Here is a 24,202-nt window from a genome sequence, read left to right as displayed (position 1 = left end):
ACTGAGAAGTTCTTTCTAGCATGGCATTGAAAAGCCAAAAGTTCAGTTGAGATCCCCAAAGCCTCACCTCTGGAATTGCTCAATTTTTTTTTTTTGGATTTTTCTCCCACTTTTCCTTCCTCACTATTAATTGAAAACTTTGGCATGCAGGGTCTCATTGTGCTAGGCAGAGAACGTTTTGGCTCCATGACTTACTGAAGATTAAAAAGATTCCTTACTCCTAACTTCACAAGTGGTCAGCTAGAAAAAGAGAACTTATTTTGTATTATTTTTTTCTGAGTCTCGGAACAATAATTCCTCACTAAGAACTCTACTTATACACCCTTGTTTTTTCAGGCTTCACCTTATTTCTTGAACTGAATCACTGTGACTAATAAATTGTCAACATTTAGAAGGCTAAAAGGGAAAAAAGGACAGACAAAGGGCCTTGAGTAATGCACAGTCTGATTAGAGGAAAGGTTTAGGAAGCCTCAAGGATGGGCTTTTGATGGTGAATAACAGTATGAATGTTAAAGCACATGAAGTGTAGGGAATTTCCTCTTTCAAAAGATCAGTATCCCATCGATATAGAAGAGGTCAGGGATGGTCCCCTGGTGTGACCCCAGGTTGCCCACCTCTGGAATAGGTGCTCCAGAAGTACTTGAATTGGTCTGGAAGAATGTTCTTATCCAGGACTTTTCTCTGAGGGCTTTGGAACATAGGTGTGAATGCAGATTAGGCAATTCTATTTCTTCTCCCAAATTCAGACCTGACTGTATGTTTTAGGCTTGCAGTTCTCAGCCTAAGCTGCCTGAGAAGTCAACTCATTCCTAGCTTCCTGAAAAACCTACTTATTCCCTGCTTCCTTTAAGAATGTGGCTTGTTTCACCTCCTACCTAAGGTCTATCTGTGTGCCCCTTGGTTCCAGTGCTATCACACTCTCAGAGTTACATTATTATTACTTCATATACTTTGTGTTTACCTATCTGTATACCTCTTGTATCGTTCCAATTGGGACTCAAGATTTTGAAGGCAAGACTTTTTTTTGTCTTTGCATTTTTGGCTCCTAGTGCAGTGCCTTGAATGTAGCAGGTGCTTAATAAATATTGTTTGCTTTTAAAATTTGAATGTGAATTAGTACGTTTTGTAGGGAGAACTCAGAGAACTGGATAGAGGGCTGAATTGGCATGACCCTTACTGGCTCTTTCAGGCCACTTCATTTCTAAATGCCTCAGGCAGCTTCCTAAGATTTGAACATCTGGAGTTCAACTGTTGATATCATAGACCCTTAGGGTATTCTTCAAATTTGTTGAAAAGTTTTGCATTCAATAGAAGGAGATGTTTCAAAATCAACAGCGGATGATGCAATAGGAGGAACAAATATAGAAGTGATGAATGTTGGGCCAGTCACTGCTGGGCATTCCTGTGCTTCTGGAGCTTGAGGTATATTCATTCCCCTTTCAGATCCAATTCTCTGTCTTCAGCCAGCCTGTTCTGCAGAAGGTTCTCTATTTCTGTGTGATTCTCTTCCCTTATAACTTTTTTTGACATAACTTTAATAGTTAGGTTAAGTATCTTTAAGCTTATTGTGGTATATGGTAAAAGATGTTGGTCTAAACCTAATTTCTGTCAAATTTCTTTCTGTTTTCACCAGCAATTCTTGTCAAATAGGGAGTTCTTCCCCAAATAACTTATAGTCTCACTTTTATCAAAAACTAGATCATCTAGTTTGTTCAGCTGATTAACTTTTCTGTTTTTTTAACCGACACCAAATAGTTTGATGACAATTGCTTAATAGTATAATTTGAATATAATTGGGAAGTATTATTCCCACTTCTCTTTTTAAAAATTTTCTTTTGAAAACCTAGATATTTATTACTTGAAATGAATTTTTTATTATTTTACCTAGTTCTATAAAGTATCTTAGTAATTTGATTAAATTAAACCCGCAAATTAATTTAGTATTATCTTTTTTTATTATATTGGCACAGGACAGCCATGAGCACCAAATATGCCTCAAGTTATTTAAGTTGTACTTTATTTCTTAAAACAGGAGTAAGGAACCCCTGGTCTTGAGGACACATGACCCTTCTAGGTCCTCACGTGTGGCCCCTAAAGGGTCACATGTGGCCTTGAAGTACAGGTTCTCCACCCCTGTCTTAAAAGAACACAAAAGAAGTAGAGGTTTAGCTAACACTTAGTACACTGCTTGATACCAGTGAAAGGTTGGATTTACATTAGAACTCCTTGAAATAACTGATTTATTCATTCATTCTTTATTAAGTACTTTTTATATGCAGGAACCTTGGAGGTAGGTAATGTTTTTGCTTTTCTTTATATTACCAGAGCTTAGTAGAGTGTCTAGCTCACAGTAGGGGCTTAATCCATGCTTGCTGACCATGCTCCTCTCTTCTAGTGAGGACAAATGTTGGTATGAGGATAATGAAGTATGGCATGGCCCTGATGGATTTTTGAGAAACCATTCAGGGGAGAGGAGTATGCAGTTTGCATACCTCACAGGTGTGGTTGAAAACCTTTTCTTATGAGATAGAAATGGGAAATAGCAATTCTCTCCAGATTAATTTTTTTCCCTTTAAAAAATGAAGCAGACCCCGGAGTCTGCCATATTCTAGTTTGGCCTGATTTCTACAACTGCAGCATTTTGGGCAGGTGTTATTTGTTACAGACTAAGTCCATAACATGTTTTATAAACCTTTTTTTTCTAAAACAACTGTTTTACAGGTCCTTGATCAGTATGAGAAAGAAGGGTTTGATTTCCTGGCCAAAGTGTTTAATTCTTCACACTCCTTTTTAGAAGACTTGACTGGACTCACTTTGTTACATCAGGAGACTCAAGCTGCTGAGGTAAGAAGAAAATGAAGCTTCTTGTCTTAAGTGTTTGAAGGCTTTTTCCAGTACTGTTTGGCTATACAGTAAAGGGAGAAAGTCATCATATTGTGTTAGAACAAGGGCTATGGAGTAAATCTGGCGGTCACCTGCTAACTATCAGAAACCTTCTTACATCAGTGGAGGGTTGTGTGCATTAAATACCTTGTACTAAACACCACTGTTATCGCCTCGTAATTATCCTCTCAGACGATATTTTTGTACCTCAGTGGAGAAGTGCCAGTTGCTATAGGTGTAATGTCCAGCCATTTCGTGTATGATCTTGACCCGTGAATTAGTTTCACAGTGGAGACATTGGACCTGATCATGTTGAAACAGAAACTGGATTTTACTTGAGAGACAGATTCATTTTAAAAGAACTCTAAAGGTTCTAAAAGCTATTCCAAAAGAATGGATGCTGATTCAAGGAGAAAGATGCCAAGCACCCTTTCTCAGTAGCTTCTCTTCTTTCAGTCTAGAAAAGTGATTCTTTTTCTCCCATTTATTCCTTTGTCATTGGCTTGATGGTGGCTCGAGAGCAGAGCTCCTTCATGCTGTTTGTATCAGGGACCACTTGGACAGTAGTCTGGAGCTAAGAAGTCTAGAGACCCCTTCTCAGAATCATGCTTTCAAATGCATAAACTACAAAGGATCACAAAAGAAGTACAGCTATTACAATAAAAAAAGAAAACCACCCAAGTTTGCAGACCCCTGATTAAGAAGCTGTTCTCTAGAAGATCAGACGCCTGTTAGCTTGGTACATGTTTGAGCACTGACAGTGACTGTTTTGTATGGTTCTCTTTGTTCCCTAGCAAAACATTTGTAGAAAATCATAACCTTATGGTAGACACATAACAAGTGGCAGAGGGAATGGGGGTGGAAATGGCTTTTTAAAGCCTATTTTTGCAAGATACATGTTTATTTTGCCTTCCTGAATGGTCCTTGTTATGAGACAAGTGAATACTCTGGCTAGAGATAGATTTATGGCCAAGCCAATGTTAATTTGCCTAGTTATACAAGTGGAGAGTTTCTATAAATAGAAATATGGGAATGAATAATTTTTCTTTGTTACCTTGGTGATAAAATTGTTCAAATGAAAAATGAGCTCTTGGAGTTGTGATAAGTTATATAAACAAAACTTGGTCTACCTATACATTGGGTTGAATAGACAAAGAGAAGCATATTCTAGGTTTCCATTTGTCCTACTTGAGTATACAACATCAACTCTATGGTCGTATCTGTCGCACCTGAGGTCAGGAACTATCTCAAATGCAGTGATCTGAGGTAGAAGGTCCGCTAAGCAGATCAAGAGATAAGTCTTAGACTAATTAAGGCCCATGAAGTCCAGGGGCCCTGGAACATTATATATTTTGGAGATGTGAATTTGCTTTAGGGTACTCACAAAATTCCAGAGCATTATAGTGATTGTGATCTTTTGAAGTCACTATTTCTGGTGTCCTTCAAGTGGGAGTCCATGTCACTGTTTTGATGGCAGATGTTTTTCCTTCTGATTGGCTTTGCTCTACAGTAATGTAAAGAAGTGTATGGAACTTTATAGCCTTGCCAAGAAAATGCGATTATTCTTTTATTTTGCTGGAAGCAGCTCAAGCATTTTCCTTAATCAATTGGCTGAGTGAACTCACATTTCTGCCTGCCTTTCAGACAGAGCTAATGTTAGTGACCCAGACCTGGGAATAGCTGCCAGTTCCTGAGCCTAAGCTGGTAATATGTGGAGAAGCCACGTGGAGGTGGTGGAAGGTCTATCTTTAGTTCCCTCTTTGTGGTCTCACTGAGACTCCTCATTTAATTGTCAGACATTAGCAATTTGTTCAGTCATTTGATCCAAAGGAATAGAGAACCTCTGTGGTAAGAAAAAGAAGTCTCTGTGAACAAATGGAGAAACTGCTCTCATATTGGATTCCTTGCTTTCATCACTCACAAATGTCACTGGGACATTTACATTCAGAGGTGTGTTGAAGCTAGCTCCTAGTGGCTCACAAGAACTGATTTGTTACATATTCAGTGTGAATATTTAGAGAAATTTATATCTTGGAAACTGGCAAAAGCTACAAACCATGGCTTGATTTATTGTTTTGTTGATTGTCTAAACTTAAGAAAGTGATGGTGAATATGTGAACAATGCAGATTAAACTCAAAAGTGTGTCGTGTGTACTTTTTTCCTGGAGAGCTGGTTGTTAAACATTTACCAACACATCTCTTCCTATGTTTGTAATTCTGGAGTCCATTAACAACCGTCAGCCATGAGAAGAGAAGCAGTCCTTATTTTCGTCAGGTCACATTAAAAGTAACCTTTGGTATCAGTGACGGAAGTCCCATGTGCTACCATGGTATCTTGATGTTTTCCTACAGTATTTAACAGTTTTTTACACTGCCTTAGTCTCCTGACAGCCTGGAAAAGAAAGCATGAGGGAATGGTTATCTCCGTAAGGGCAGTACTTTGGTTTGTAGCTCTGATTCACAGCATATCCAGAGGTACTGAAAATTCAGAGTTCTCTCTTCCAGGATTCTAGAGTCCGAACAGTAACTCGTAGGCATTTCCATCGTTCTGTAAGGTCGGTAAAGTGAATTATCTGTTTTCTCATTTGAGCCTCCCAATAACTCTGTAATATAGACACCACAATTTTCATTAGCCCCATTTAACAGATGAGGAAACTAATTCATCCTGTTTGTGTCAGGGGTACACTCTGAGCATAGGCTCCAAGGCCAGCACTCTTTGCAGTATGCCATTTTTCTTCACTTGCTAAATTTCTTCATTCAGTCACTTGGCTTTGGCTAAATATTTTAACCAACCAAACTTAATTATCAAAAGCATTCACTATTACTGTATGCTAATGTAGGTTGTTGTTTGTTAGAGAGTAGGTGACCCCTGAGGTTCCTTTTAATTCTAGGCCCTTTGGTCCTAGAAACAAGTACTTTATCTTCGCAGAAATTAAGACAGTTAAATCCAACTATGTTTCTATGCTTTTGAGAGGCAGTAGAGTATACAGAGGGAGATCTAGCCTTGAAGCCAAGAGGTCCTGGGTTCAAGTCTTACTTGTGGCACATATTTGCTGTGGGATCCAGAGCAAGTCACTTGAACTCTTAGTGCCACAAACAACTCTCTAAGAAGGTTCTGACTTGTATTGATAAAGGGCATCTCACTGCCTGGGAGTTTCCTCTATTAATGAAATCACAGTCCAGTCCTATTCCTATTGAGAATTACACCTGCCTCCTTTAATACCAGTAGTCATTTGCCTGATATTTGTTCCCTTTTGGTAAGTAAAGAAGTGGGTGGTGTTAGTTCTTATGCCTGTCCACCTCTGAAGGTCTGGCCTTTTTGACTCAGAGCAGTTGGGATGCTTCATGATGTCAGCATTTGTTGTTGGTGTACTCCCCGTTTGTTGTTCAGCGAGACGATCAGTGTGGCTGCCCAATCCCATTAGGTCTTTACAAGGACCCGTTCAACATTGAACACCATCCTGTACAACATATCACTTGTATTTGTTCCCTGGATTATCGTCTGTATAAGATGAGGCATTGTGAAGATGATGTGAGGTATTAGAGCAGTGGCCTTTAAGACCTAAGATCTTCTTTGAAGATGAAGGTCTTCCTTGATGGGAGAAACTGTCTGTCCAGATAAAGGCTTCCCAACTGCTTAATCCCTTGTACTCCTCCTTCCGTTGTTCTCTCATGACCTGAGCCCTCCCTGCAAGAACCGAACTTCTTTGCAGAGTTACAGGTCGTGTACACGTCATTATTTTCAGTTAATCCTATCCCAACACCAAGATCCTCTCCCTGTTTCCCTCATCGTTTGAAACCCTAATCCTAGCTCATTAACAAAACCTGATGAAAGCTGATTCCCAGGGCTTCTGTAGAGAACAGGCACTGGAGGTTAGCTCTTTTCACTTTCTGTCCCAAGCCTAGAAAAGAGTAACAAGTTGAATTGAAGTTCTTCAATTCCTTCTCGTTGGATGCCAGAGAGGGTTGCACTGACAAAGAAACAACACCAAAAAAGAATACTTCACTGTTGCTTCCATGACGGAGTGAGTCACTCATCCTTTTGTTCCATGGTTTCTGATCTTTTCAAATCTATGTTCCTTCATTAAGCACCTGCAACATCAAAGCCATGTTAGGCAGCTAGGAGATGGATAAGACTCAGTTACCTTCTCAGAGAGTTGATTATCACCTCCCTGAGGAAGTAAACAAAGAACACAGGTAATAATATAAGATGACAGTGTTAACTATTAGATATGACACCATGTTGGCAACTCTGTGTCAACTTTGACTCTTCTCACTTTTGCCTCTTTACCCAACCAGCTAAAAATTCCTTTTGATTCTCCCTCTCAAGGCCTCCTGGATCTATCCGCTCTGCTCACTTCCCACTACCCCCCCCCCCAAGAATTTCATGGCCATCCCCCTGGAGTACTGCAGTCTTCACCTGTTTTCCCTCCATATCATCTCTTCACAGGCTCCCTGTTTGATGATGAGTCAAGTTTGAACTCCTTAGCTCAGTATTTAAGGTCTTATACCTTATGATCCATCCTTTCTTCTCAATCTTATGTTCCCTCCCTCCCGTTTCCCCTTATGAGCAAGGCAAATTAGGCCTCTTGCTGTACATGCCCTTTTTCTGTCCTTCTGTTCTTTTGTTGTGTGCTGCTCCCTCCCTCGCTCTCTCCCTGCCCCTCTTCTTTACCTTTTAAAGTCCAGTTCAAATGTCACCTCTTCCAGGAAACCTTCCCAGGGCCCTTCAGTCAACACTGACCAGCCTTTCCTTCCTTGGATGGTCACTCTTTGCTTGTGTGCCTAGGATTTCTTTGGTTTTTAATCCTTCCAGTCAAGTTATAATGTCCTTTGCATTCTTTTTTCTTCTTTAAAATAACAACCTTGGCGTCTTAGTGAATGGAACACTAAGTATTTGGCCTGTATGTACTAGGCCTGGTACTTTTCCCCCATAACTCTTCCATCCCACCCAGAGGAGCAGGGCTGATGGGGTGGTCCTGAATGATGATAGAGAATTTGATTCATCTTTCACTAGCCTCAGGAGTTTAGAAAATAAATGCTCGTTTTCTCTCACAGTATTAAAGTCATATGAAAAGCATTATAGTCATGTGACAGGACTAAATTGGTGTGGCAGTTTACTGTTCAACAAAGTAAATAGCACAATTAACAAGTGTTTCTGCCGGACTTTGAGCAATTACACTGAGTTTTTGGCCTCTCCCCCTCACAGCTGGTTTTGATTTGGTTCCTGTGGAACAATTTTTTGTTTTGTTTTGTTTTTTAACAGCAGTCAGATATTGATATACAGCTTCATCAAGACCCTCTGATGACAAATATGCCTTTGGAGAAACTCCCACATCAGCACTTAGGCCCCATTTCTAGAAGAGAAAGATTACCTTGGTACCTGACCGATCTGCCTGTAAATCAGGTTTGCTTGTCCCCATGCCTTCTGCCAGGCTGCTTCTACCTTGCATATCTCTGCCTTGACATCTCTCAAAAAGAGAGCCTTAACCATTGTCTGCTTCGTCAGTGAGAAAGGGCAGGCAACAAGCCAGATGGTCTAAGGCTGATCTTTGAAATGATGGTCAGCAGTATCCCAATCAAGACTCATCCTGTACAGTGTCACTTGTATTTACTCTCTGGATTACCATCTGTAGAAGATGAGGCATTGTAAAGATAATGTGAGTTGGTGTTAGGGCAGCAGCCTTTAAGACCCAAGACCTTATCTGAAGACAGACTTTTCTTGGTTGGAATTTGGCCAGAGAAACCCTGTCTCCAGATGAGGGGTTCCCAACTGCATAATCCACTTGAAAGTCCTATAAGAAACTGGGAGAAAGAAAGAGGAAACATAAAATCTAAAACCCAAGCCAAAATAAAAGAAAGATCATATGGATGCAACATGACTATGAATTAACAAGATTTGTTTTGTTTTATTTTTACAAACACATAAGAGCTTGCGCATACAAATGAAATTTTCAGCGTAACCAATTCCAACATTTTTTAAGAACCTTTGTGCCAGGGACTGAGGAGATTGGAAGCTTGTTTCAGAGGTGCTGCTGTCATCATTCTCCTTCGATATTGTCCTAAGAGCCACACCAGCAAGTCAACTTCCTTGTTTTGTAGTCATACTTTATTGTGAGCCCCACATGCCACTGTCTGGTGTGGTCAGTCCTTGCACTTAACCAAACCGGCTTCCACATGATATCCTTCCATTTCAAAGATGAAGATTGACCGCTTTTGAGCCCACTCAGTGAAAAATCTACAAATGGCCCAAAAAAGGATCCGAGTTTTGGGTATGTTGGCATAATCATCCTCTCTTTTGTTTTGTGCTTTCTGTAGTGGTCTCACATTGTCTGTTAGAATGAGCTGTCGGTGAAAACTGGGCCACAAAAAAATAGGCCTCACTTTAGGGTTCCATCAGTCAAATGTCTGCTTGTGTCTGTGCTGTTTAGAGAAGGGCTGCCAAGACTTTTGTGTCATGGACCCCTTGGCAGACTGGTAAAGCCTATGGGACCCATCCTAGAATAATGTTTCTAAATGCATAAAATGAAATATATAGGATTACAATGGAAACTATAGTTTCAAAAGTTGTGATTTTTTTTAATCTGCCTAGTCAAACTTTCTCTGTACTTCCAAAAGACCCAACTCTTCATTTCATTCTTCCATCTTTGCCTCTATTTTCCAAGGATTTTAAAGGCATTTTTCTTCCCGTTAGTTCCCTCCTTATCTCTTCTGTAGTTAGTAACTTGATTCTCAGAGATACCAACCAACCAGTTGTATGTGTGTATATATTTATTTTATCACATAGGCATAAATAGTATAGCCACATGTGCATATGTCATTATTTATCTCTCTCTATATAACTACCTTGTCATAGACTTCTGAAATGAAAACACAGTCCATTGCCACTGGCCTATTATACGTTTCCATCTTAAACTTAATGACTACATTTAATTACTTGGTGACTCCTTAGGTTGAAAGAGTAATTACTACACTCTTTTTATTAGGTTCCTTTGTGTTTAGCTCATATCTCTTAGCCCCTAAATACCATGTAGGGTAAGCATAATAATAATTCAAACTTGTCTTTCCTTTCAAATAAACATCTTAATCCAAAGTAGTATTGAACCTTATACAAGGGCAAAGGCAAATGCATACTGGTGACTAGCTACAGAAAAATAAGAAAAGAAGTAAAGATGAAAAATCATGAGGAGGCATGCATGAACTAATCACAAATCAGTTTTTTGTTGTTTTTTTTTTTTTTTACATAAAAACTTGAAGATGTTATCTTTAACAGGTTAGTATTAAACTGAAAGATTAAAAATATCAATTTAGATGTTTAGAGCTAGGGGCAGATAGGAGTAACTCAAACCACAGTTTTTCCCCTGTGCTTTTGATGAACAGTTTTAGATGAAAAGATCTATGTAAGACAGGTCTCTTTTCTTTTAATAAAATGCCAAATAGAAACAGATAAAGACCCTATATGGTCTCTGCCATGACGGAGCAAGGCTTTTTATTCCCTCTACCATCAACAAACATCTGTCAGCAACCCATTTTGTATATAAGGCACTTGCTAGGTTCTTGGCACACAAAGACAAAAAAGTGAAATAATTCCTGCTCTCAGGGAGCTCACGCTGCACCAGAGGAACCAACACACACACACACACACACACACACATATACATACACACACACACACACACACACACACACACACACACACAGAGTAAATTCAAGGTAGTTAGGGAAGGTGGGCACCAAACTTTGGGGGTCAGGAAAGACTTTATGCACAAAGTGATGCTTGAGCTGCTTCCAGACAGAAGGGCAGGCCTTCAGGAGGCTTCAGTGGGGAGGAAGTACTCTCCAGATATGAGGAACAGACGGTGTTAAGGATTAGGGGAGCGGGGTAGGGGGCTCTGAACTCCTGCCACATAAGAATCAAAAGAAGGAAGTGGGGATATTTAACGTGGAGAAGGGGGGGGGGGGTAAAACCACCTGACAGATCACCTGACACCTGATATTTGCAGGGCCTTCTGGGACCTCAGAGATTAGATTTACATAGCTTGGTTCCTGAGGATAGCAGGTTTTAAAGAAGCACATTGAGGTTTCCTTTAGAAATAAACTTGCTGTCAGTTGGAAAATTCCAAATAAGGAACAGTCTGTCTAGAGAGGTGTTGGGTTTCCCATTACTGCAAGTCTTACACAAACTTATGCCCTGTGTTGTGCTGGAGACTCTTCTTCATGTATTTCTTGGACTACACAGCACTGAGATCCAATTTAAAAAATTTTTTTAAGATATCTGTACAAAACTTTTGCAACAAAATTAATGATTAGTATTACATTATATTTTGTATGATTATAGATTTAGAGATTATTGAGTATAATTCTCTAATTTTACAAATGAGGAAACTGAGTCAGTGAGATCACACAGCTAGTTAGTGTCTGAGATAGGATTTGAACTCAGGTCTTTTTGACTTCGTCTAGAGCTCTGTTCAGTTTGGTAGTTAGCTTTACAACCAAGAACTCATCTGGTTTAATCCTAGTCTATTTCTTGAACATTTGACCTTTAGAGAGTAAAAGAGTTGCTGGAGGAGATCTAGTTTAACAAGATTACAAGCTTTCAAACTGGAAGGGAAGTTTGCTGCCATTGACAAGTCTGGAGAGTTGGTGCCGAGGTCAGTACTTGGTCTAGATCTTGCCTTTTCTCCCTTCATATTCTTTTATTTTTGTGTAAATGTTTTGGAATGGGCCATTTTCCAACTTTACATCCTCAGAGTCCCTATCCAGACACCTTGTATGTAACTCTAGTTTTATAAATGTTTGTTGGCTAGAATTGACCTTCCCAAAGCAATGTACAGAGTAAATAGCAAAGCCAGGGTTCAGACTTAGGTCTTTGGGCTCTGAATCCAGGGCCCTTTCTGGGGTGCAGGGCAGGTTTCCTCAGGGTGGCTTTGTCAGGGAGCTAGAAGGGATCACTGTTGATTCCATCTTAATAGTGAAATGAACAGAAAAAAAAAGGTGCCTCTCTTTTTGATGACTCATTGCTCCCAGAGGTGGAGCTTGGACTAGGACAGTCACCCACTTCCTGTCGTTGTTCAAAGACAACCAAGAGTCTTACGGATAGTTCAACACAGTAGTAAGTCGCTGTGGTCAAGGGGCCAGCTACAGGCTTCCAAGGCCAAGGGTAGCCCAGTGAGAAAGGTCAAACATGGTATTCTAATATAATTGGAAAGAAATATGGACCATTCATTTAATGTTCTTTGCATTTATTTGCCTTTTCATGTGTATATACATACCTGTCTACCCAAGTAGACTGTAAGACCTTTGAATTCATGGACCCTGTTTTTATGTGTGTGTACATATACACACATAAATATATCTGTATACATGTGTGCATATATAAATATATATATGCACACATGTATATATATATGTATACATCTTTGCACTTTCCCACAGCTCCTTGAACTTGGAAAACTACCAGTATTCATTGGTCAGTGCATGGAACTTGTTCAACACAAACCCCTCTTGTGTGTACATCTTTTCTTCTTTAATTCAGTAGCATGCTAAATTATACTTTAATGCAAGATTTCAGAACCAAAGAACTAATTGAGTTTCATACTTTCAAAAAAAGAAAAGGGAAACCCCTAAAATACAACACAAAACAGCTATACTGTTTATAATCAGAAAAGGGGCAGCTGTGAAAACATAACCCAGGGAATAATAGCCACAGGGTGGGTTGTTTGAAGACCTTACAGTTCTCTGCTAATGCTCAGTCACAGAATTAGGGTCCACTGCACCTAGGGCTGGTTAAGTTTTTCTATACCCAAGGAGTCTACCTGATTTGATTGGTCATCTCCAAACGTATGGGAATCAGTGCAGTATATCTCATCCTTCTGTGGAGGTTTTTGCCTTTTAGAAATAAACAAGGGGCAGACTTGAAGGAAGTGGAGAAGGAAACACACTAAAACAATTCAAGATACAAATGTTAAGTGTGATATTTCTGAGGTTGAGCCCATGGCAGAGCTCAAGCATAGAGGTTTTTTATTTTCTTCCTTGGGAGAAAAAGGAATCCAGTGAAACTGACTTCAGGGTTTTTAATGTAAAATATAAGGCAAGGTTCTCAGCTGAGAGACTGGAGAAGGGAGGAGCCATGAGAAGTTTGAGAAAGGATGAAAAGGTTGGAGAAAGAGAGAGTCACCATTGCAGGGATGATGGTCTGGAAGAGAACGTTTCTCGAATATCATCCCTCCTCTCCTCTGACACTGCCAACTCTCAGGTGCAGGTCTCACCTCATGCTTGGAGTATTACAGTAGTATGCTGGTGGGTCTGCTTGCTTCAAGTGTCTCCCTAAAGCCCTGATCCAGTCATGTTTCTTCTTTCCTCAGTAAACTCCAGTGACTCTTATCATCTCCAGGATCAAGTACAAAATCCTCTCTTGGGCCTTCAAAGTTCTTCATAACCTGCCTTCTCTCCCCAACCCCCTTTCCAGTCTTCTTATGATCTACCTGGTACTTGTCAGTCCAGTGACGCTGGCTTTGTGCCTATTCCACAAAGAAGACACTCCATCTCTCATCTCCAGGCATTTTCTGTGACTGTCTCCTCAACCTATAATGCTCTCTTTCCTCATTCCTGCTACCTGGCCTCTTTCAGATCCCAGTTAAATCCTTTCTTCCCCAGGAAGCTTTTCCCAACTCCTCTTAGTACTAGTTCCTTCCCTCCATTAGCTATTTCTGTTTATCCTGTACATAGCTCATCTGTACAGGTTTGTTAGCTTGTTGTCTCCCCCATAACATCTTGAGCTTCTTAAAGGCAGAAACCGTCTTTGGCTTCTTTCTGTATCTCCAGTGCTTAGCATAGTGCCTGACACTTAACAAATGTTTATTGATTTACTGACTAAGAAACTGCCCACTTATCTCTCCTTCAGTTGTCCTCTTTATAGTTGGGTTTTTCTTTGGCATGATAAAAAAAATTATTCCCTTCAATTAAAGCAGAAAAAAACTCATTTTAACAAATAATCAAAACAAATGCACACAGGGATTGTGTCCAGAAAGTCTGTGTCCTTCCATACCATCACTTTTGTCAGGAGATAGGCACAATGCTTTACGTAGGTCCTCAGGAGACATATGAGTGATCAGTACATTGATTAGAGTCCATGAGTCTGTTAAAGTTGAGGGTTTTTTTTACAATGTCATCATTGTATACATTGTTTTCTTGGTTCTGCTCTTTTCACATTGCATCAGTTCCACTTCTCAGGATTCTGTGCCACTTTATTTTTTTATGGCACAATAATGTCCTATTATATTCATATACCACAGGTTTTTTTTAAAATACCATTTCCTTATTAATAGGCTGGCTTTTCAGTTCCTTTCTTTTTTCATTTAATGCCCTTTCAGAGTCAGGAAATTGGTTTGGCTCATAGTCCTTCCCTCCCTTGTGTTGTTTTCCCTCAACCCTCTTTTCTCCTTATCCCATCCTGTTTTCAAATTAAGTTTGATGTGTTCTTATGCCAAGCTTGTGTGTGTGTGTGTGTGTTCAACTCTCCTGTAGTGCTGAAAAGTCCAGATAAAAAGCATCATCCCACAGAGAGATAGCTTTAATGAACTTTATTGCTGCTTACAAGGGGAGGAGAACAGTTACTAGCTAGATCAGTATCAGAAGATACCCACAGAAGAGGGTATCCACACTCCTCTTGAAGGTCCAATGAGTGCCTCTTCAGGCTCAAATATATATCCTTTGGGACAAAAAGCCATTATAATACCCAATGGGAGACTGTTATCTATAGAACCAGTATAGTGAGGGTATTAGGAATGAAAAGTAGGAAAGTGAGAACTTAACCCTAATGGTGTCATTCAAACATAAGACTGAAAAAAAGGAGGGCTGGCCATACTAGCCAAACTGTTTTTTTGGTTTTGTTTTGTTTTGTTTTTTACCATTCATGCCTCCTTTGTCTGGTTCAGATTTGAAGGACCTTCATCAGATGACTGCTCCACTCCCCACCCTTTCAACCTTGCTTATATAGTTTTCTTCTCATGTAACCCAATTATGAGAAATAGTAAGTTCCAACCCTTTCTTCTTCCTCTCTACAGTAGTGTATTTCTTTTATTGTCTATTTCACCTTTTAAAACCCTCAGTGCACAATCAGTCTACCCCCAGGTTCTGTTTTTCTTACTGAAGTCCTTCAGACCCTAGAATGTTAGTCCTGCATTGTCATGTAGCCCCTTTTAATTGTTCAAATAAATTTACCTTTCTAGTTTTCTCTGGAGACTTGTGTTTGCATTTTAGAGTTCCTATTTGGCTCTAGTCTTCCTCAGAAATCTTTGAAAATCCTTTGTTCCATTCAACCTTCCATTGTCTTTCCTTTAGAATTATATTCACTTTTTCAGAATAAGCTGTTCTTGGTTGTAATCCTATATCTTTTGTGGGTTTTTTTTTTTTTTTGTAATAGTGTATTCCAAGGTCTCCTCTCATTTTATGGAGAAACTTCTCTAGGTCTTGTGTGATCCTATCTATGATTCCTTAGTACTTTATTTCTGGTTGCTTGTGATATTTTTTCTTTGATGTGGAAATTTGTTCATTTTGGTGATGATATTTCTGGCAGTTTTTTAATTGAGCTTTCTTTCTGGAGGTGATTGGTGGATTCTTTCTTTCTTCCCTTTTCTTCTGGTTATAAGAGATATAGTTATCATTTATCAAATATAGTATCTAAGTTTTTTTTAAAAAGTCATAGTTTTTAGGGAATCCAGTGATTCTTCAGTTATCCCTCTTGATCTATTTTTTAGCTCAGCTTTTTTAGACACACCTCACTTCTTCTTTCTTTTTTAACCTTTTGATTTCGTTCAACTATGACTTGCCATCATAAAATCTTTTGCTTCTGTTTGGTCTATTCTGATTTTCAGGGATTCGGTTACTTTGGTAAGCTTCACCACTTTCTGTTCTAACATACTTTATTCTCCTTTTATCTAATTTTTTATCTCTTCATTTCTTCTAGGTATTATGTGGTACTTAGGGAAAATCCATTTTTTCCCTCAGAGTTGTGAAATTATTCTTTCCTTCTTCTTTGGATTTTTGAATATATTTCTGTATTTATAATAACCCTTTACACTAGTTAGTGTCTGCTGTTTAATCATGTCTTCAGCCTTAGTTCCTGATTTGGGGCTTTTAAATCAAAGCTATGCTTCCTCTTTCTTAGTGTTGGGTGGAGACATTGACCTTGCTCAGTCTTACCCTGGGTCCAGTGCTTTCCTCTGCAGATTTCTCCCTGCTATGATTATTTAATTTGTTAGGATTTGTTATAGAAGAATGGTATCATGAGATAAATGAAAGGAGAATCAAGACCCCTTTTTAAAAATTATTTTGCTTTCAGTTTTCTACAGTCACTTCCATATAGCTTAGATTTCCCCCTCTCCCTCTCTCTTCTCCTTCCCTCCCTTCCCACTTCCTGAGACAAGTCTTATGTAGGTTCTACACATACATTCTTATTAAATACCTTTTCACCTTAGTCATGTTGCATAGAAGAATTAAAATGAATGGGAGAAACTATAAAACAAGGCATAACACAAAAGAAAATGGTCTGTTTTATTCTGTGATCCAATTCCATAGTTTTTTCTCTGGATGTGGAAGGCATTTTGGCTCGAGTCCATTGGGAATTTTTTAGGTCCTTGCATTGCTCTGAAGGACTAAGACTACCAGAAAAATTCCTCACACACTGTGGTTATTGCTGTGTACAAAGTTCTCCTGGTTCTACTCCTTTCACCCAGCATCAGTTCATATAAGTCCTTCCAAGCTTCTTTGAAGTCTTCCTGTTCATCATTTCTTATAGCACAATAGTATTTCATTACATTCATATACCACAAATTGTTTAACCATTCCCCATTTGATGGACATCCCCTTGATCTCCAGTTCTTGGCCATCACAGAGAGAGCTGCTAAAAATATTTTTATACATGTGAGACCTTTTCCCATTTTTATGATCTCTTTGGGATATAGTCCTAGAAGCGATATTGCTGGGCAAGACCCCTTTTTCAATCAATATTTGTTGATTGAGCAAATGAAATCATATTTTAATTAGTTTATGCTAAGAAGCCAATAGCTTGGAGTTCTGTTTTAGGATGCCAGCATTCTATGGGCTACATGCAGAGCAGAGCTATAACTATGGAAGGATAAATCAGAGTTTTGTGTCAGAGTACCAAAATTTAGAGGGTACTGACAACCCAAAATACTAAAGTGACCTTTCTTCTTCTACTTTGTCAATGGTAGCCTAACCTTCCAAAGACTAGGCTTGTCCCAGAGGGCACTTCACCATCCCACCTCTCTCTCTGGGGCCATACCTTCAGTTCCCATTCCCCACCTCCTTTTCCTAACAACAGCCATTCCCTTTAATATTGTAGAAAGCTCTCAGTCTTCTGGGATAGGCATCTTCGCACCTTGAGACCATACTGCAGAAAAATTGAACCTTTCCCTTGCCTTAAGCACAAAAATGCCTAGTTATAACTCTGATAGCAGAGAATTATAAATGTATATATATATATATATATATATACGTACATATATATCAGATTAAGCAGAGATACAAGTGGAAAACTCTTAAAACTCTGTTTGTATTTGTACTTTGTGATGAGTGATGTGATGTGATGAGTGCATTAATTTTTGTAAAGATATTTGCTAAATATGCTCATTGTTGCACCTTTGTCTCATCACTTGAACACTCGCTTAGATAACAAGCACAATCAGGGAAGATCACTGACTCTGAATTCAAATAGACAGGAAGTTACTTTGGGAAGGAAAGGCTTTAAAGTGTGATGTGCTCCTGGCCCATCTCTCTGTGTAAAATTGTAAACAGTTGAGAGTTAGGATGGCTTGATTTTATAAAATTTATTATTTCAACAGTGTCCTCTAACATGTTTTGAATTACCATGGCTGGCATTCTTTGATGCCAGGACTTGTTTGGTGCACTGCAGTGTGTCCTGACTTAATCTTAATTTTTTTTAATATTCAAGCAACACACAAAAGTTCTCTGTCACTGATTTTGCTCCATCTGTATATATTCCAATTGGTTTCTTTTCCTTCAAAGTATGAACTAATTAGATTTAAAATGTCTTCCCTGCTTATATTTCCTGTTAACTGACAAGAAAATGTCTTTTTCTCTTCCTCTCCTCCATCATGCTAATATATTAAAAATACAACAAAAAATGTTAGATTATGCGTGTCATTTGTTTCTTCAAATTGTGAAGTGTAAATATCACTTTTTAAAACTCTGTAATAACTGATTCAACACAATCAGAATATGTTTCTGGAGGAAATGGCAGTATTGTTAGAAGCAAGTTCATAAAGAAATTCATAAATTCATAATGAAGTCATCTCCAAACATGCTGTTGTTTTGGCACATGGCATAATATTTCTGCAGTCAGCAGAACTTGCCCATTTTTTTTTCAGCTTGACAATTGACTAAATATGAAGCTTTAGTCGCTTTTCTATTGGGTATTTGAGTCTTGTTCTTTCTGCTTTAAAATATCAGCAGTCTTAATCAACAAAGCTTTCCTGTTTGGATTGTAAATGTCATGACAAAATGGAAGGTTTTAAGCAGCTATTTGAAAGAACTTCTCCCCAAATTATGGCATTGCTATAGTGGAAATTCCTTATTTCCAAGAAATGAAAAACCAATTTTAATGTATTCTTCATTTATATTTCCTCTTCCATTCCCATTGTAATAACAGGTATCTCAAACTTCTTCATATATCATTTCACAGTTATGACTTATCAAATGACTTTTACTGATTTCCCAGTCTCAGAATTTTCAACACAAACCTCTTGGACCATTGTTGAAAACCCCCTTGGGATTCACAGATGCCCAGACAAGAACCACTGCACTATACCACTGAATCTGAGAAGGGAGGAAAACAGCGTGGAGCCAGGGAGTGACCTACTGAGCATGGGCTTTATGATGTCTTATGTCTGCATATGTCACTTTGCATTGTGCAAATTATTTTCAAGCACCTTAACCCATTTGATTCCCTTGGTGCCCATCCCTTCAAAAAGTAATTTACATGGATAGAGAAGTATGATATAATCAGAGGTGGGGAACCTGAGACCTCCTATGACCCTCTAGATCCTCAAGTGTACCCCTGGTAATGGAAAGAGCATTAGTTCTTGAGACAAGGACCTGGGTTTAGAGGCTGCCTCTGATATTTACTGCCTCTGTTATAAGCAAGTCTCCTGAGCCTCAGTTTAGTCATCTGTCAAATAAAGGGAGCAGACTGGAGGGTACCTGGGGCCGCCCAGCTCCTTTTCTACTATCTGAAGGTCCTCAGTAAATATTTACATTGGATTGAAAGAACATTTTTGTATCATTGTACTTTTCTTTGCACTTTACTGCAAGTTCTCTTCCTTCTTCCCGAATTAACTTCATTTTGGGTTTTAGGTTCTCACTGTAACCCCAGACACTGGAAAAGTGTGATCATCACCAGCTTCATCAAAGTTAAGTCGAGGTCCCATCTCCCCCTCATATTGCCCCTCCCCCAATACACCTTGAAATGATTTTGTGCTGCTTTCTCCATCTTTTGTATTTATTAGTCTGTAGTAAAACCCTCCAGTTGGATGAAGCTTCCCTTGGGCCTGGACTCTTGGTTTCTTTCTTTACTTTGTATTAAGCCCATCACCAGTCATCCAGACTTTAGTCTTGCCACTGGATTCCAGTGACAGTAGAAGAGTGGCTGATGACTTTGCGCAGCTCTCCCTCACTGAAATCCAATTCATGCGCAAGTCAGGACATCACACCATGATGTCACTGGTCCTCTACAGACATAGATGGTGGACATCCACACACACACACACACACACACACACACACACACACCTACACACACACACACACACACCTACACACACACACATACCTACACACACACACACACACACACCTACACACACACACACACCTACACACACACACACCTACACACACACACACACACACCTACACACACACACCTACACACACACACACACCTACACACACACACACACCTACACACACACACCTACACACACACACACCTACACACACCCACACACCTACACACCCACACACCTACACACACACACCTACACACACACACACACACCTACACACACCTACACACACACACCTACACACACCTACACACACACACACCCCTACACATACACACATAAACACACACACATATAAACACACACATGCACACATAAACATAGGCATACACATAAACACACACACTGTACTGAGTTCCCCCTATAAGAAGGTGGCTAGCATGTTTCATCATTGATCCTCTGGAATTGTGATCGGTCACTACATTGATCTGAGTCCCCTAATTATTTCAGTGTTTTCTTTTGTTTGGTTTTTTTTTTTTTTTTACCATATTGTTGTCTTTATATAAATTGTTCTCCTGGTTCTGCTCTGCATCAGTTTATGTAAGTTTTCCCAGGTTTCTCTGAAACTATGCCCTTCATAATTTCTTACAGTCCAATAGTATTTCACTACTTATGTACCATAACTTGTTCAGCCACTCCCCAGTTAATGGTCACCCCCTCTGAATCCCATGCTTTGCTACCTCAAAAAGAGCTGTAAATATGTTCATACATTCTTAGGGTTTTGTTTAGGAGTAACAGATCCCTTAATCTACCCTCCTTCGATTTCCTTTCATTTTTCTCCCCTTTACCTCCTATTCCCTGTTGAGTGAAATGTTTTATACCCACCTGTGTGCATATATTCTTTCCTCTTTTGACCAGTTCAAATGAGAGTGAGGTTTAAATGTCAGGTATTTCCTCCACCTCCTCCTGCTTGTTTGTATAGATATCTTCTTGCATACCTGATTATTTGAGATAATTTTCCCTAACCTTGTTTCCCCCTGTTCTCCCCTGCCCATGAATTCTTCTTTTAAGATCATCAAGACATAACAGAACCACTCCCATATGTTCTGTCTAATTAAGATTCCCTCTGTGACCCCTGAGGATGATAGGGTCTAAAGGGAACACATATCTCATCTCCCCACATTAGTATGTAAGCAGTTTAGTCCTTTATCATTGTTCATTTGGTTATTTTCTTTTAATATTTTTTATGTCCTTTGTTTCAACTTCCAAGATTCTCTACAGCTCTGGTCTTTTATCAGAAATTCTTGGATGTCCTCTTATTTATTAAAGATCTATTTTTTCCCCTGTAGGATTATAATCAGTTTTACTGATTAGATCGTTCTTGACTATAAGCCAAAGTCGTTTGCCTTCTGGAATATGGTATTCCAAGCTCTCCACTCCTTTATGATAATGAATGCTGAATCATGTGGACTTCTGACCATGGCTCTTCCATACATGAATTCTTTCTTTCTGGTTATTTGTAGCATTTCCTAACTTGAGTCTAATAGAGAAATTTTTAAAAACTTTTTTGTGTCATGGTCCTATTTGGCATCTTGGTGAAGCTTGTGAACCCCTTCTTAGAATAATGTTTTTAAATAACTGAAGAAAATCCTAAATTTTAGGTAGAAGTTAATGAAAATAAACATTTTTTCTATCTAAATTCATAGACCCTGAAATCTGTTCATGGCTCCTTTCAGGGGTCTATGTTAAGAACCTCTGCTCTAGAGAGGTTTTCTGATGCTTCCTGTTTCATGGAGAAGGAAGAAGACAGTCCATATAATTTCTGTGCAGTATCCTACCTGGATCAGAATCCATCCATGATCCGTGAAGCCAAGAGCTTCAAACAGACCCAGAGACTAAGCTCAGTGGGAATGGTAGCTACCCTGTCACATCATACCAAGCACCAGAAGTATGAGTTGTTCTCAGTGCCTCTGCCTTGGTGACACAAGTTCCCACACACACACGTTCCTCCCTGTGTGTCCTGGTTACACACATCCACCATGTTTGTGTCTCTCTACTTCTGCCTTCTGACTGACTTTTGAAAGTTATCTCCATCTATGGAGAAGTTGTGAGCCATAATTCTAGGGGTACAAGTCAACAAAGTCCCTTGAATTGGGGGCTGCCATTCTCTGTGACTTCAAGGCCACTACCCAGCTATCCTAGGGCAAGATTTAACCATTCATTGTTTTTATGGCCAAGTCCAGTCTGTGCTATACTTGAACAGGCTGTGGAGGAGAGCGCTTTCAATTCTTCCTAATGACTCAGAATTTTGAGTCAGAATCTGAGCGAGCTCACCACCACCCTATGCATCCAGCTCTGATTTTACCCACAATGATGTTGGTCAAACACCATGTAGATGCCTGAATACACATTCCTTTATTCTCCAGTAGAAAAAGAAATTGTTTCCCCTGCTGAAGCATGTTGATAAACTCAGGTCTATAATGAACACAATGAGCTGTACAATGCAGACCCAGCACAAATGAATAGTTGTAGGGTATATGGGCCCCTGTGGGTTATTTGACTGGGCAAAGAAAGAAAAGGAGTTGGTTGCTGCTGAACAAATTGCTACCAGATGTAGATTTCAATAAACACATAGTGTTGGTTCTTGCACAAAGGTGCTGTGAATCTCTCGAGGCAACATAGCATTTAGTAAATTGTTTACCTGTTCAGATGGGACTGGATGTGCCACTTAAATGGGTAGATCTGCTCCACCTGATGTTTAATATTCTTGACTATTGTAGACTTTGATGTACTTTCCTAGAAGGATATAGGCCCTTCTTTCCTCACATATCATTTTTATCCCAGTGAAATCTGGTTCAAGTGAGGCAGTCTTGATCAGTGAAACCAATAGCCTAAGCTCAGGAACAGTCAGTAGACAAAAGTATTGCCAAAAAGAAACATCCCAAAAGGGAAAGAAGCTATTTGAGTGAGCTGGTTATAAGGGAGAGGAGTCTGGGAGACCAGGGAGGTTCTAGATGAGCAAGCAGGAGGTAACCTTAGAAGCTGCTGCCTTTACCTCCTTCCTCACCTTATGTTCTAGAAAGGAATCGCATAGTGCCTAATTCATCAAGATTATGAGAGTAACATTTTGGTCACAGTTCGTTTATAAACTAGTTGGTAAATGCCATGACTGCTCCTAAGGAGTGCCCCTTAAAACTGAAAAATTCTTATGGGTCCTGGGTTTTAAAATCCACAAGAAAATATCCCCACATCTTAGACAGCTACAAAAGAGAAAAAGAAATACTTCTGTTTTTCCACTGAAGGGCTGAATGCAGACTTGATGCTGCTAAATTTATTGTGACTGTAGCTTATGATAAGCTTCTGCAGGTCTCCATTGATCTGGGTATAATCAGTGACCACATTTCCCACAGCTGCTTTTCTATTTATTGGTAAAATACATGATAGAAACATAGGTTTAAATTGGAAGAAACCTTAGAGACTGTCTCGTCTACTTTCCTCATTTTTGAGATGAAGAAACTGAGACCTCAAGAAGTTAAAGGCCTTGCTTATAGCCACACAGGAAGTAGCAGATCTGGACTGAGAGCCAGGTGCCCTGACTCCGCATGCCACTTGCAAGGCTCTTTTTTGTACTGGGGAAGATTCTAAGAGAAGTAAGGGAGAGTTTTAACAGCTCACACGTACAAGTATTCACACACATATACACTTAGGCATCATAATCTCCCTGAGCAAGTATAATTTGTGTAATGTGTGTGTATGTATGCATGTATTGTTACAGTTTTCAAAATTCTTTTTTTCATAACAACCCTAAACAGTACTTAGTACAAATACCAGGTGTTTTAATAGCTTTAAATTGTACCCAGACTTTTGAAACACCCTGTATTTTCCTCATTTTACAGATGAAGAAACTAACATTCAAAAAAGATATTGTCAAACTCTGAAAAAAGATAAGACATAGATATAAGAAACTGCCAAGGAATAAGCAAATGCTAAATGAGAGACATAGGCATATGTTAAAGGGATTTATCATTCAAATGCCATTTCTATTATCTCTTCCCTTACTCCTGTTTCACATAAAGAATTGATCTTTTTCCTTGCCAAGGCAAAGCCCTCTGCGTGCACAAGTGACTCCATTCCTTTCTGGCTTCTCCAGCAGATTGACCCTTTATCATCCTTACTCTCTCACTTGTCTTAAATAACTCTCTTTTTATTGGATGCTTACTACTACCTACAGAGACATCCGTGTCTCCTCCATCCTCAGGAAATCCTTACTTGATCCATCCATTCCTGCAAAGTATGATCCCATTTATTTCCTCCTTTTGTGACTAAATTTCTTGAGAAGACTATCTACAATTAATGCTTCTACTTTCTTTCTTTCCTTATGTTTCTATGGCTTCCAACCTACTTTTTCAACCAAAACTGCCCCCTTCAAAGTTTCTAATGGTCTCACAATTGCTAAATCCAATACCCTTTCCTTGGTCTTCCTCCTCCTTAAA

The 24,202-nt window shown here is 39.2% G+C and overlaps 1 protein-coding gene across 5 annotated transcripts in view; it reads left to right on the top strand.

Moving 5' to 3' along the window:
* ATG7 (autophagy related 7) overlaps positions 1–24,202 on the top strand; it is a 242,198-nt gene that overhangs the window by 104,460 nt on the left and 113,536 nt on the right. For all 5 annotated transcript variants that reach the window (XR_011964697.1, XR_011964695.1, XR_011964696.1 and 2 more), the window contains one exon: positions 2,722–2,844. Coding sequence is in view for 2 of the 5 variants with exons in the window: in XM_072598468.1 (XP_072454569.1) it covers positions 2,722–2,844 (123 nt within the window). In the remaining 3 variants the exon portion in view is untranslated. The remainder of the gene's footprint in view (positions 1–2,721; positions 2,845–24,202) is intronic.

Source organism: Notamacropus eugenii, chromosome 3 (assembly GCF_028372415.1).
Source record: "Notamacropus eugenii isolate mMacEug1 chromosome 3, mMacEug1.pri_v2, whole genome shotgun sequence".
Lineage (NCBI taxonomy): Eukaryota > Metazoa > Chordata > Mammalia > Diprotodontia > Macropodidae > Notamacropus > Notamacropus eugenii.
This window is presented reverse-complemented; position numbering and strand designations above follow the sequence as displayed.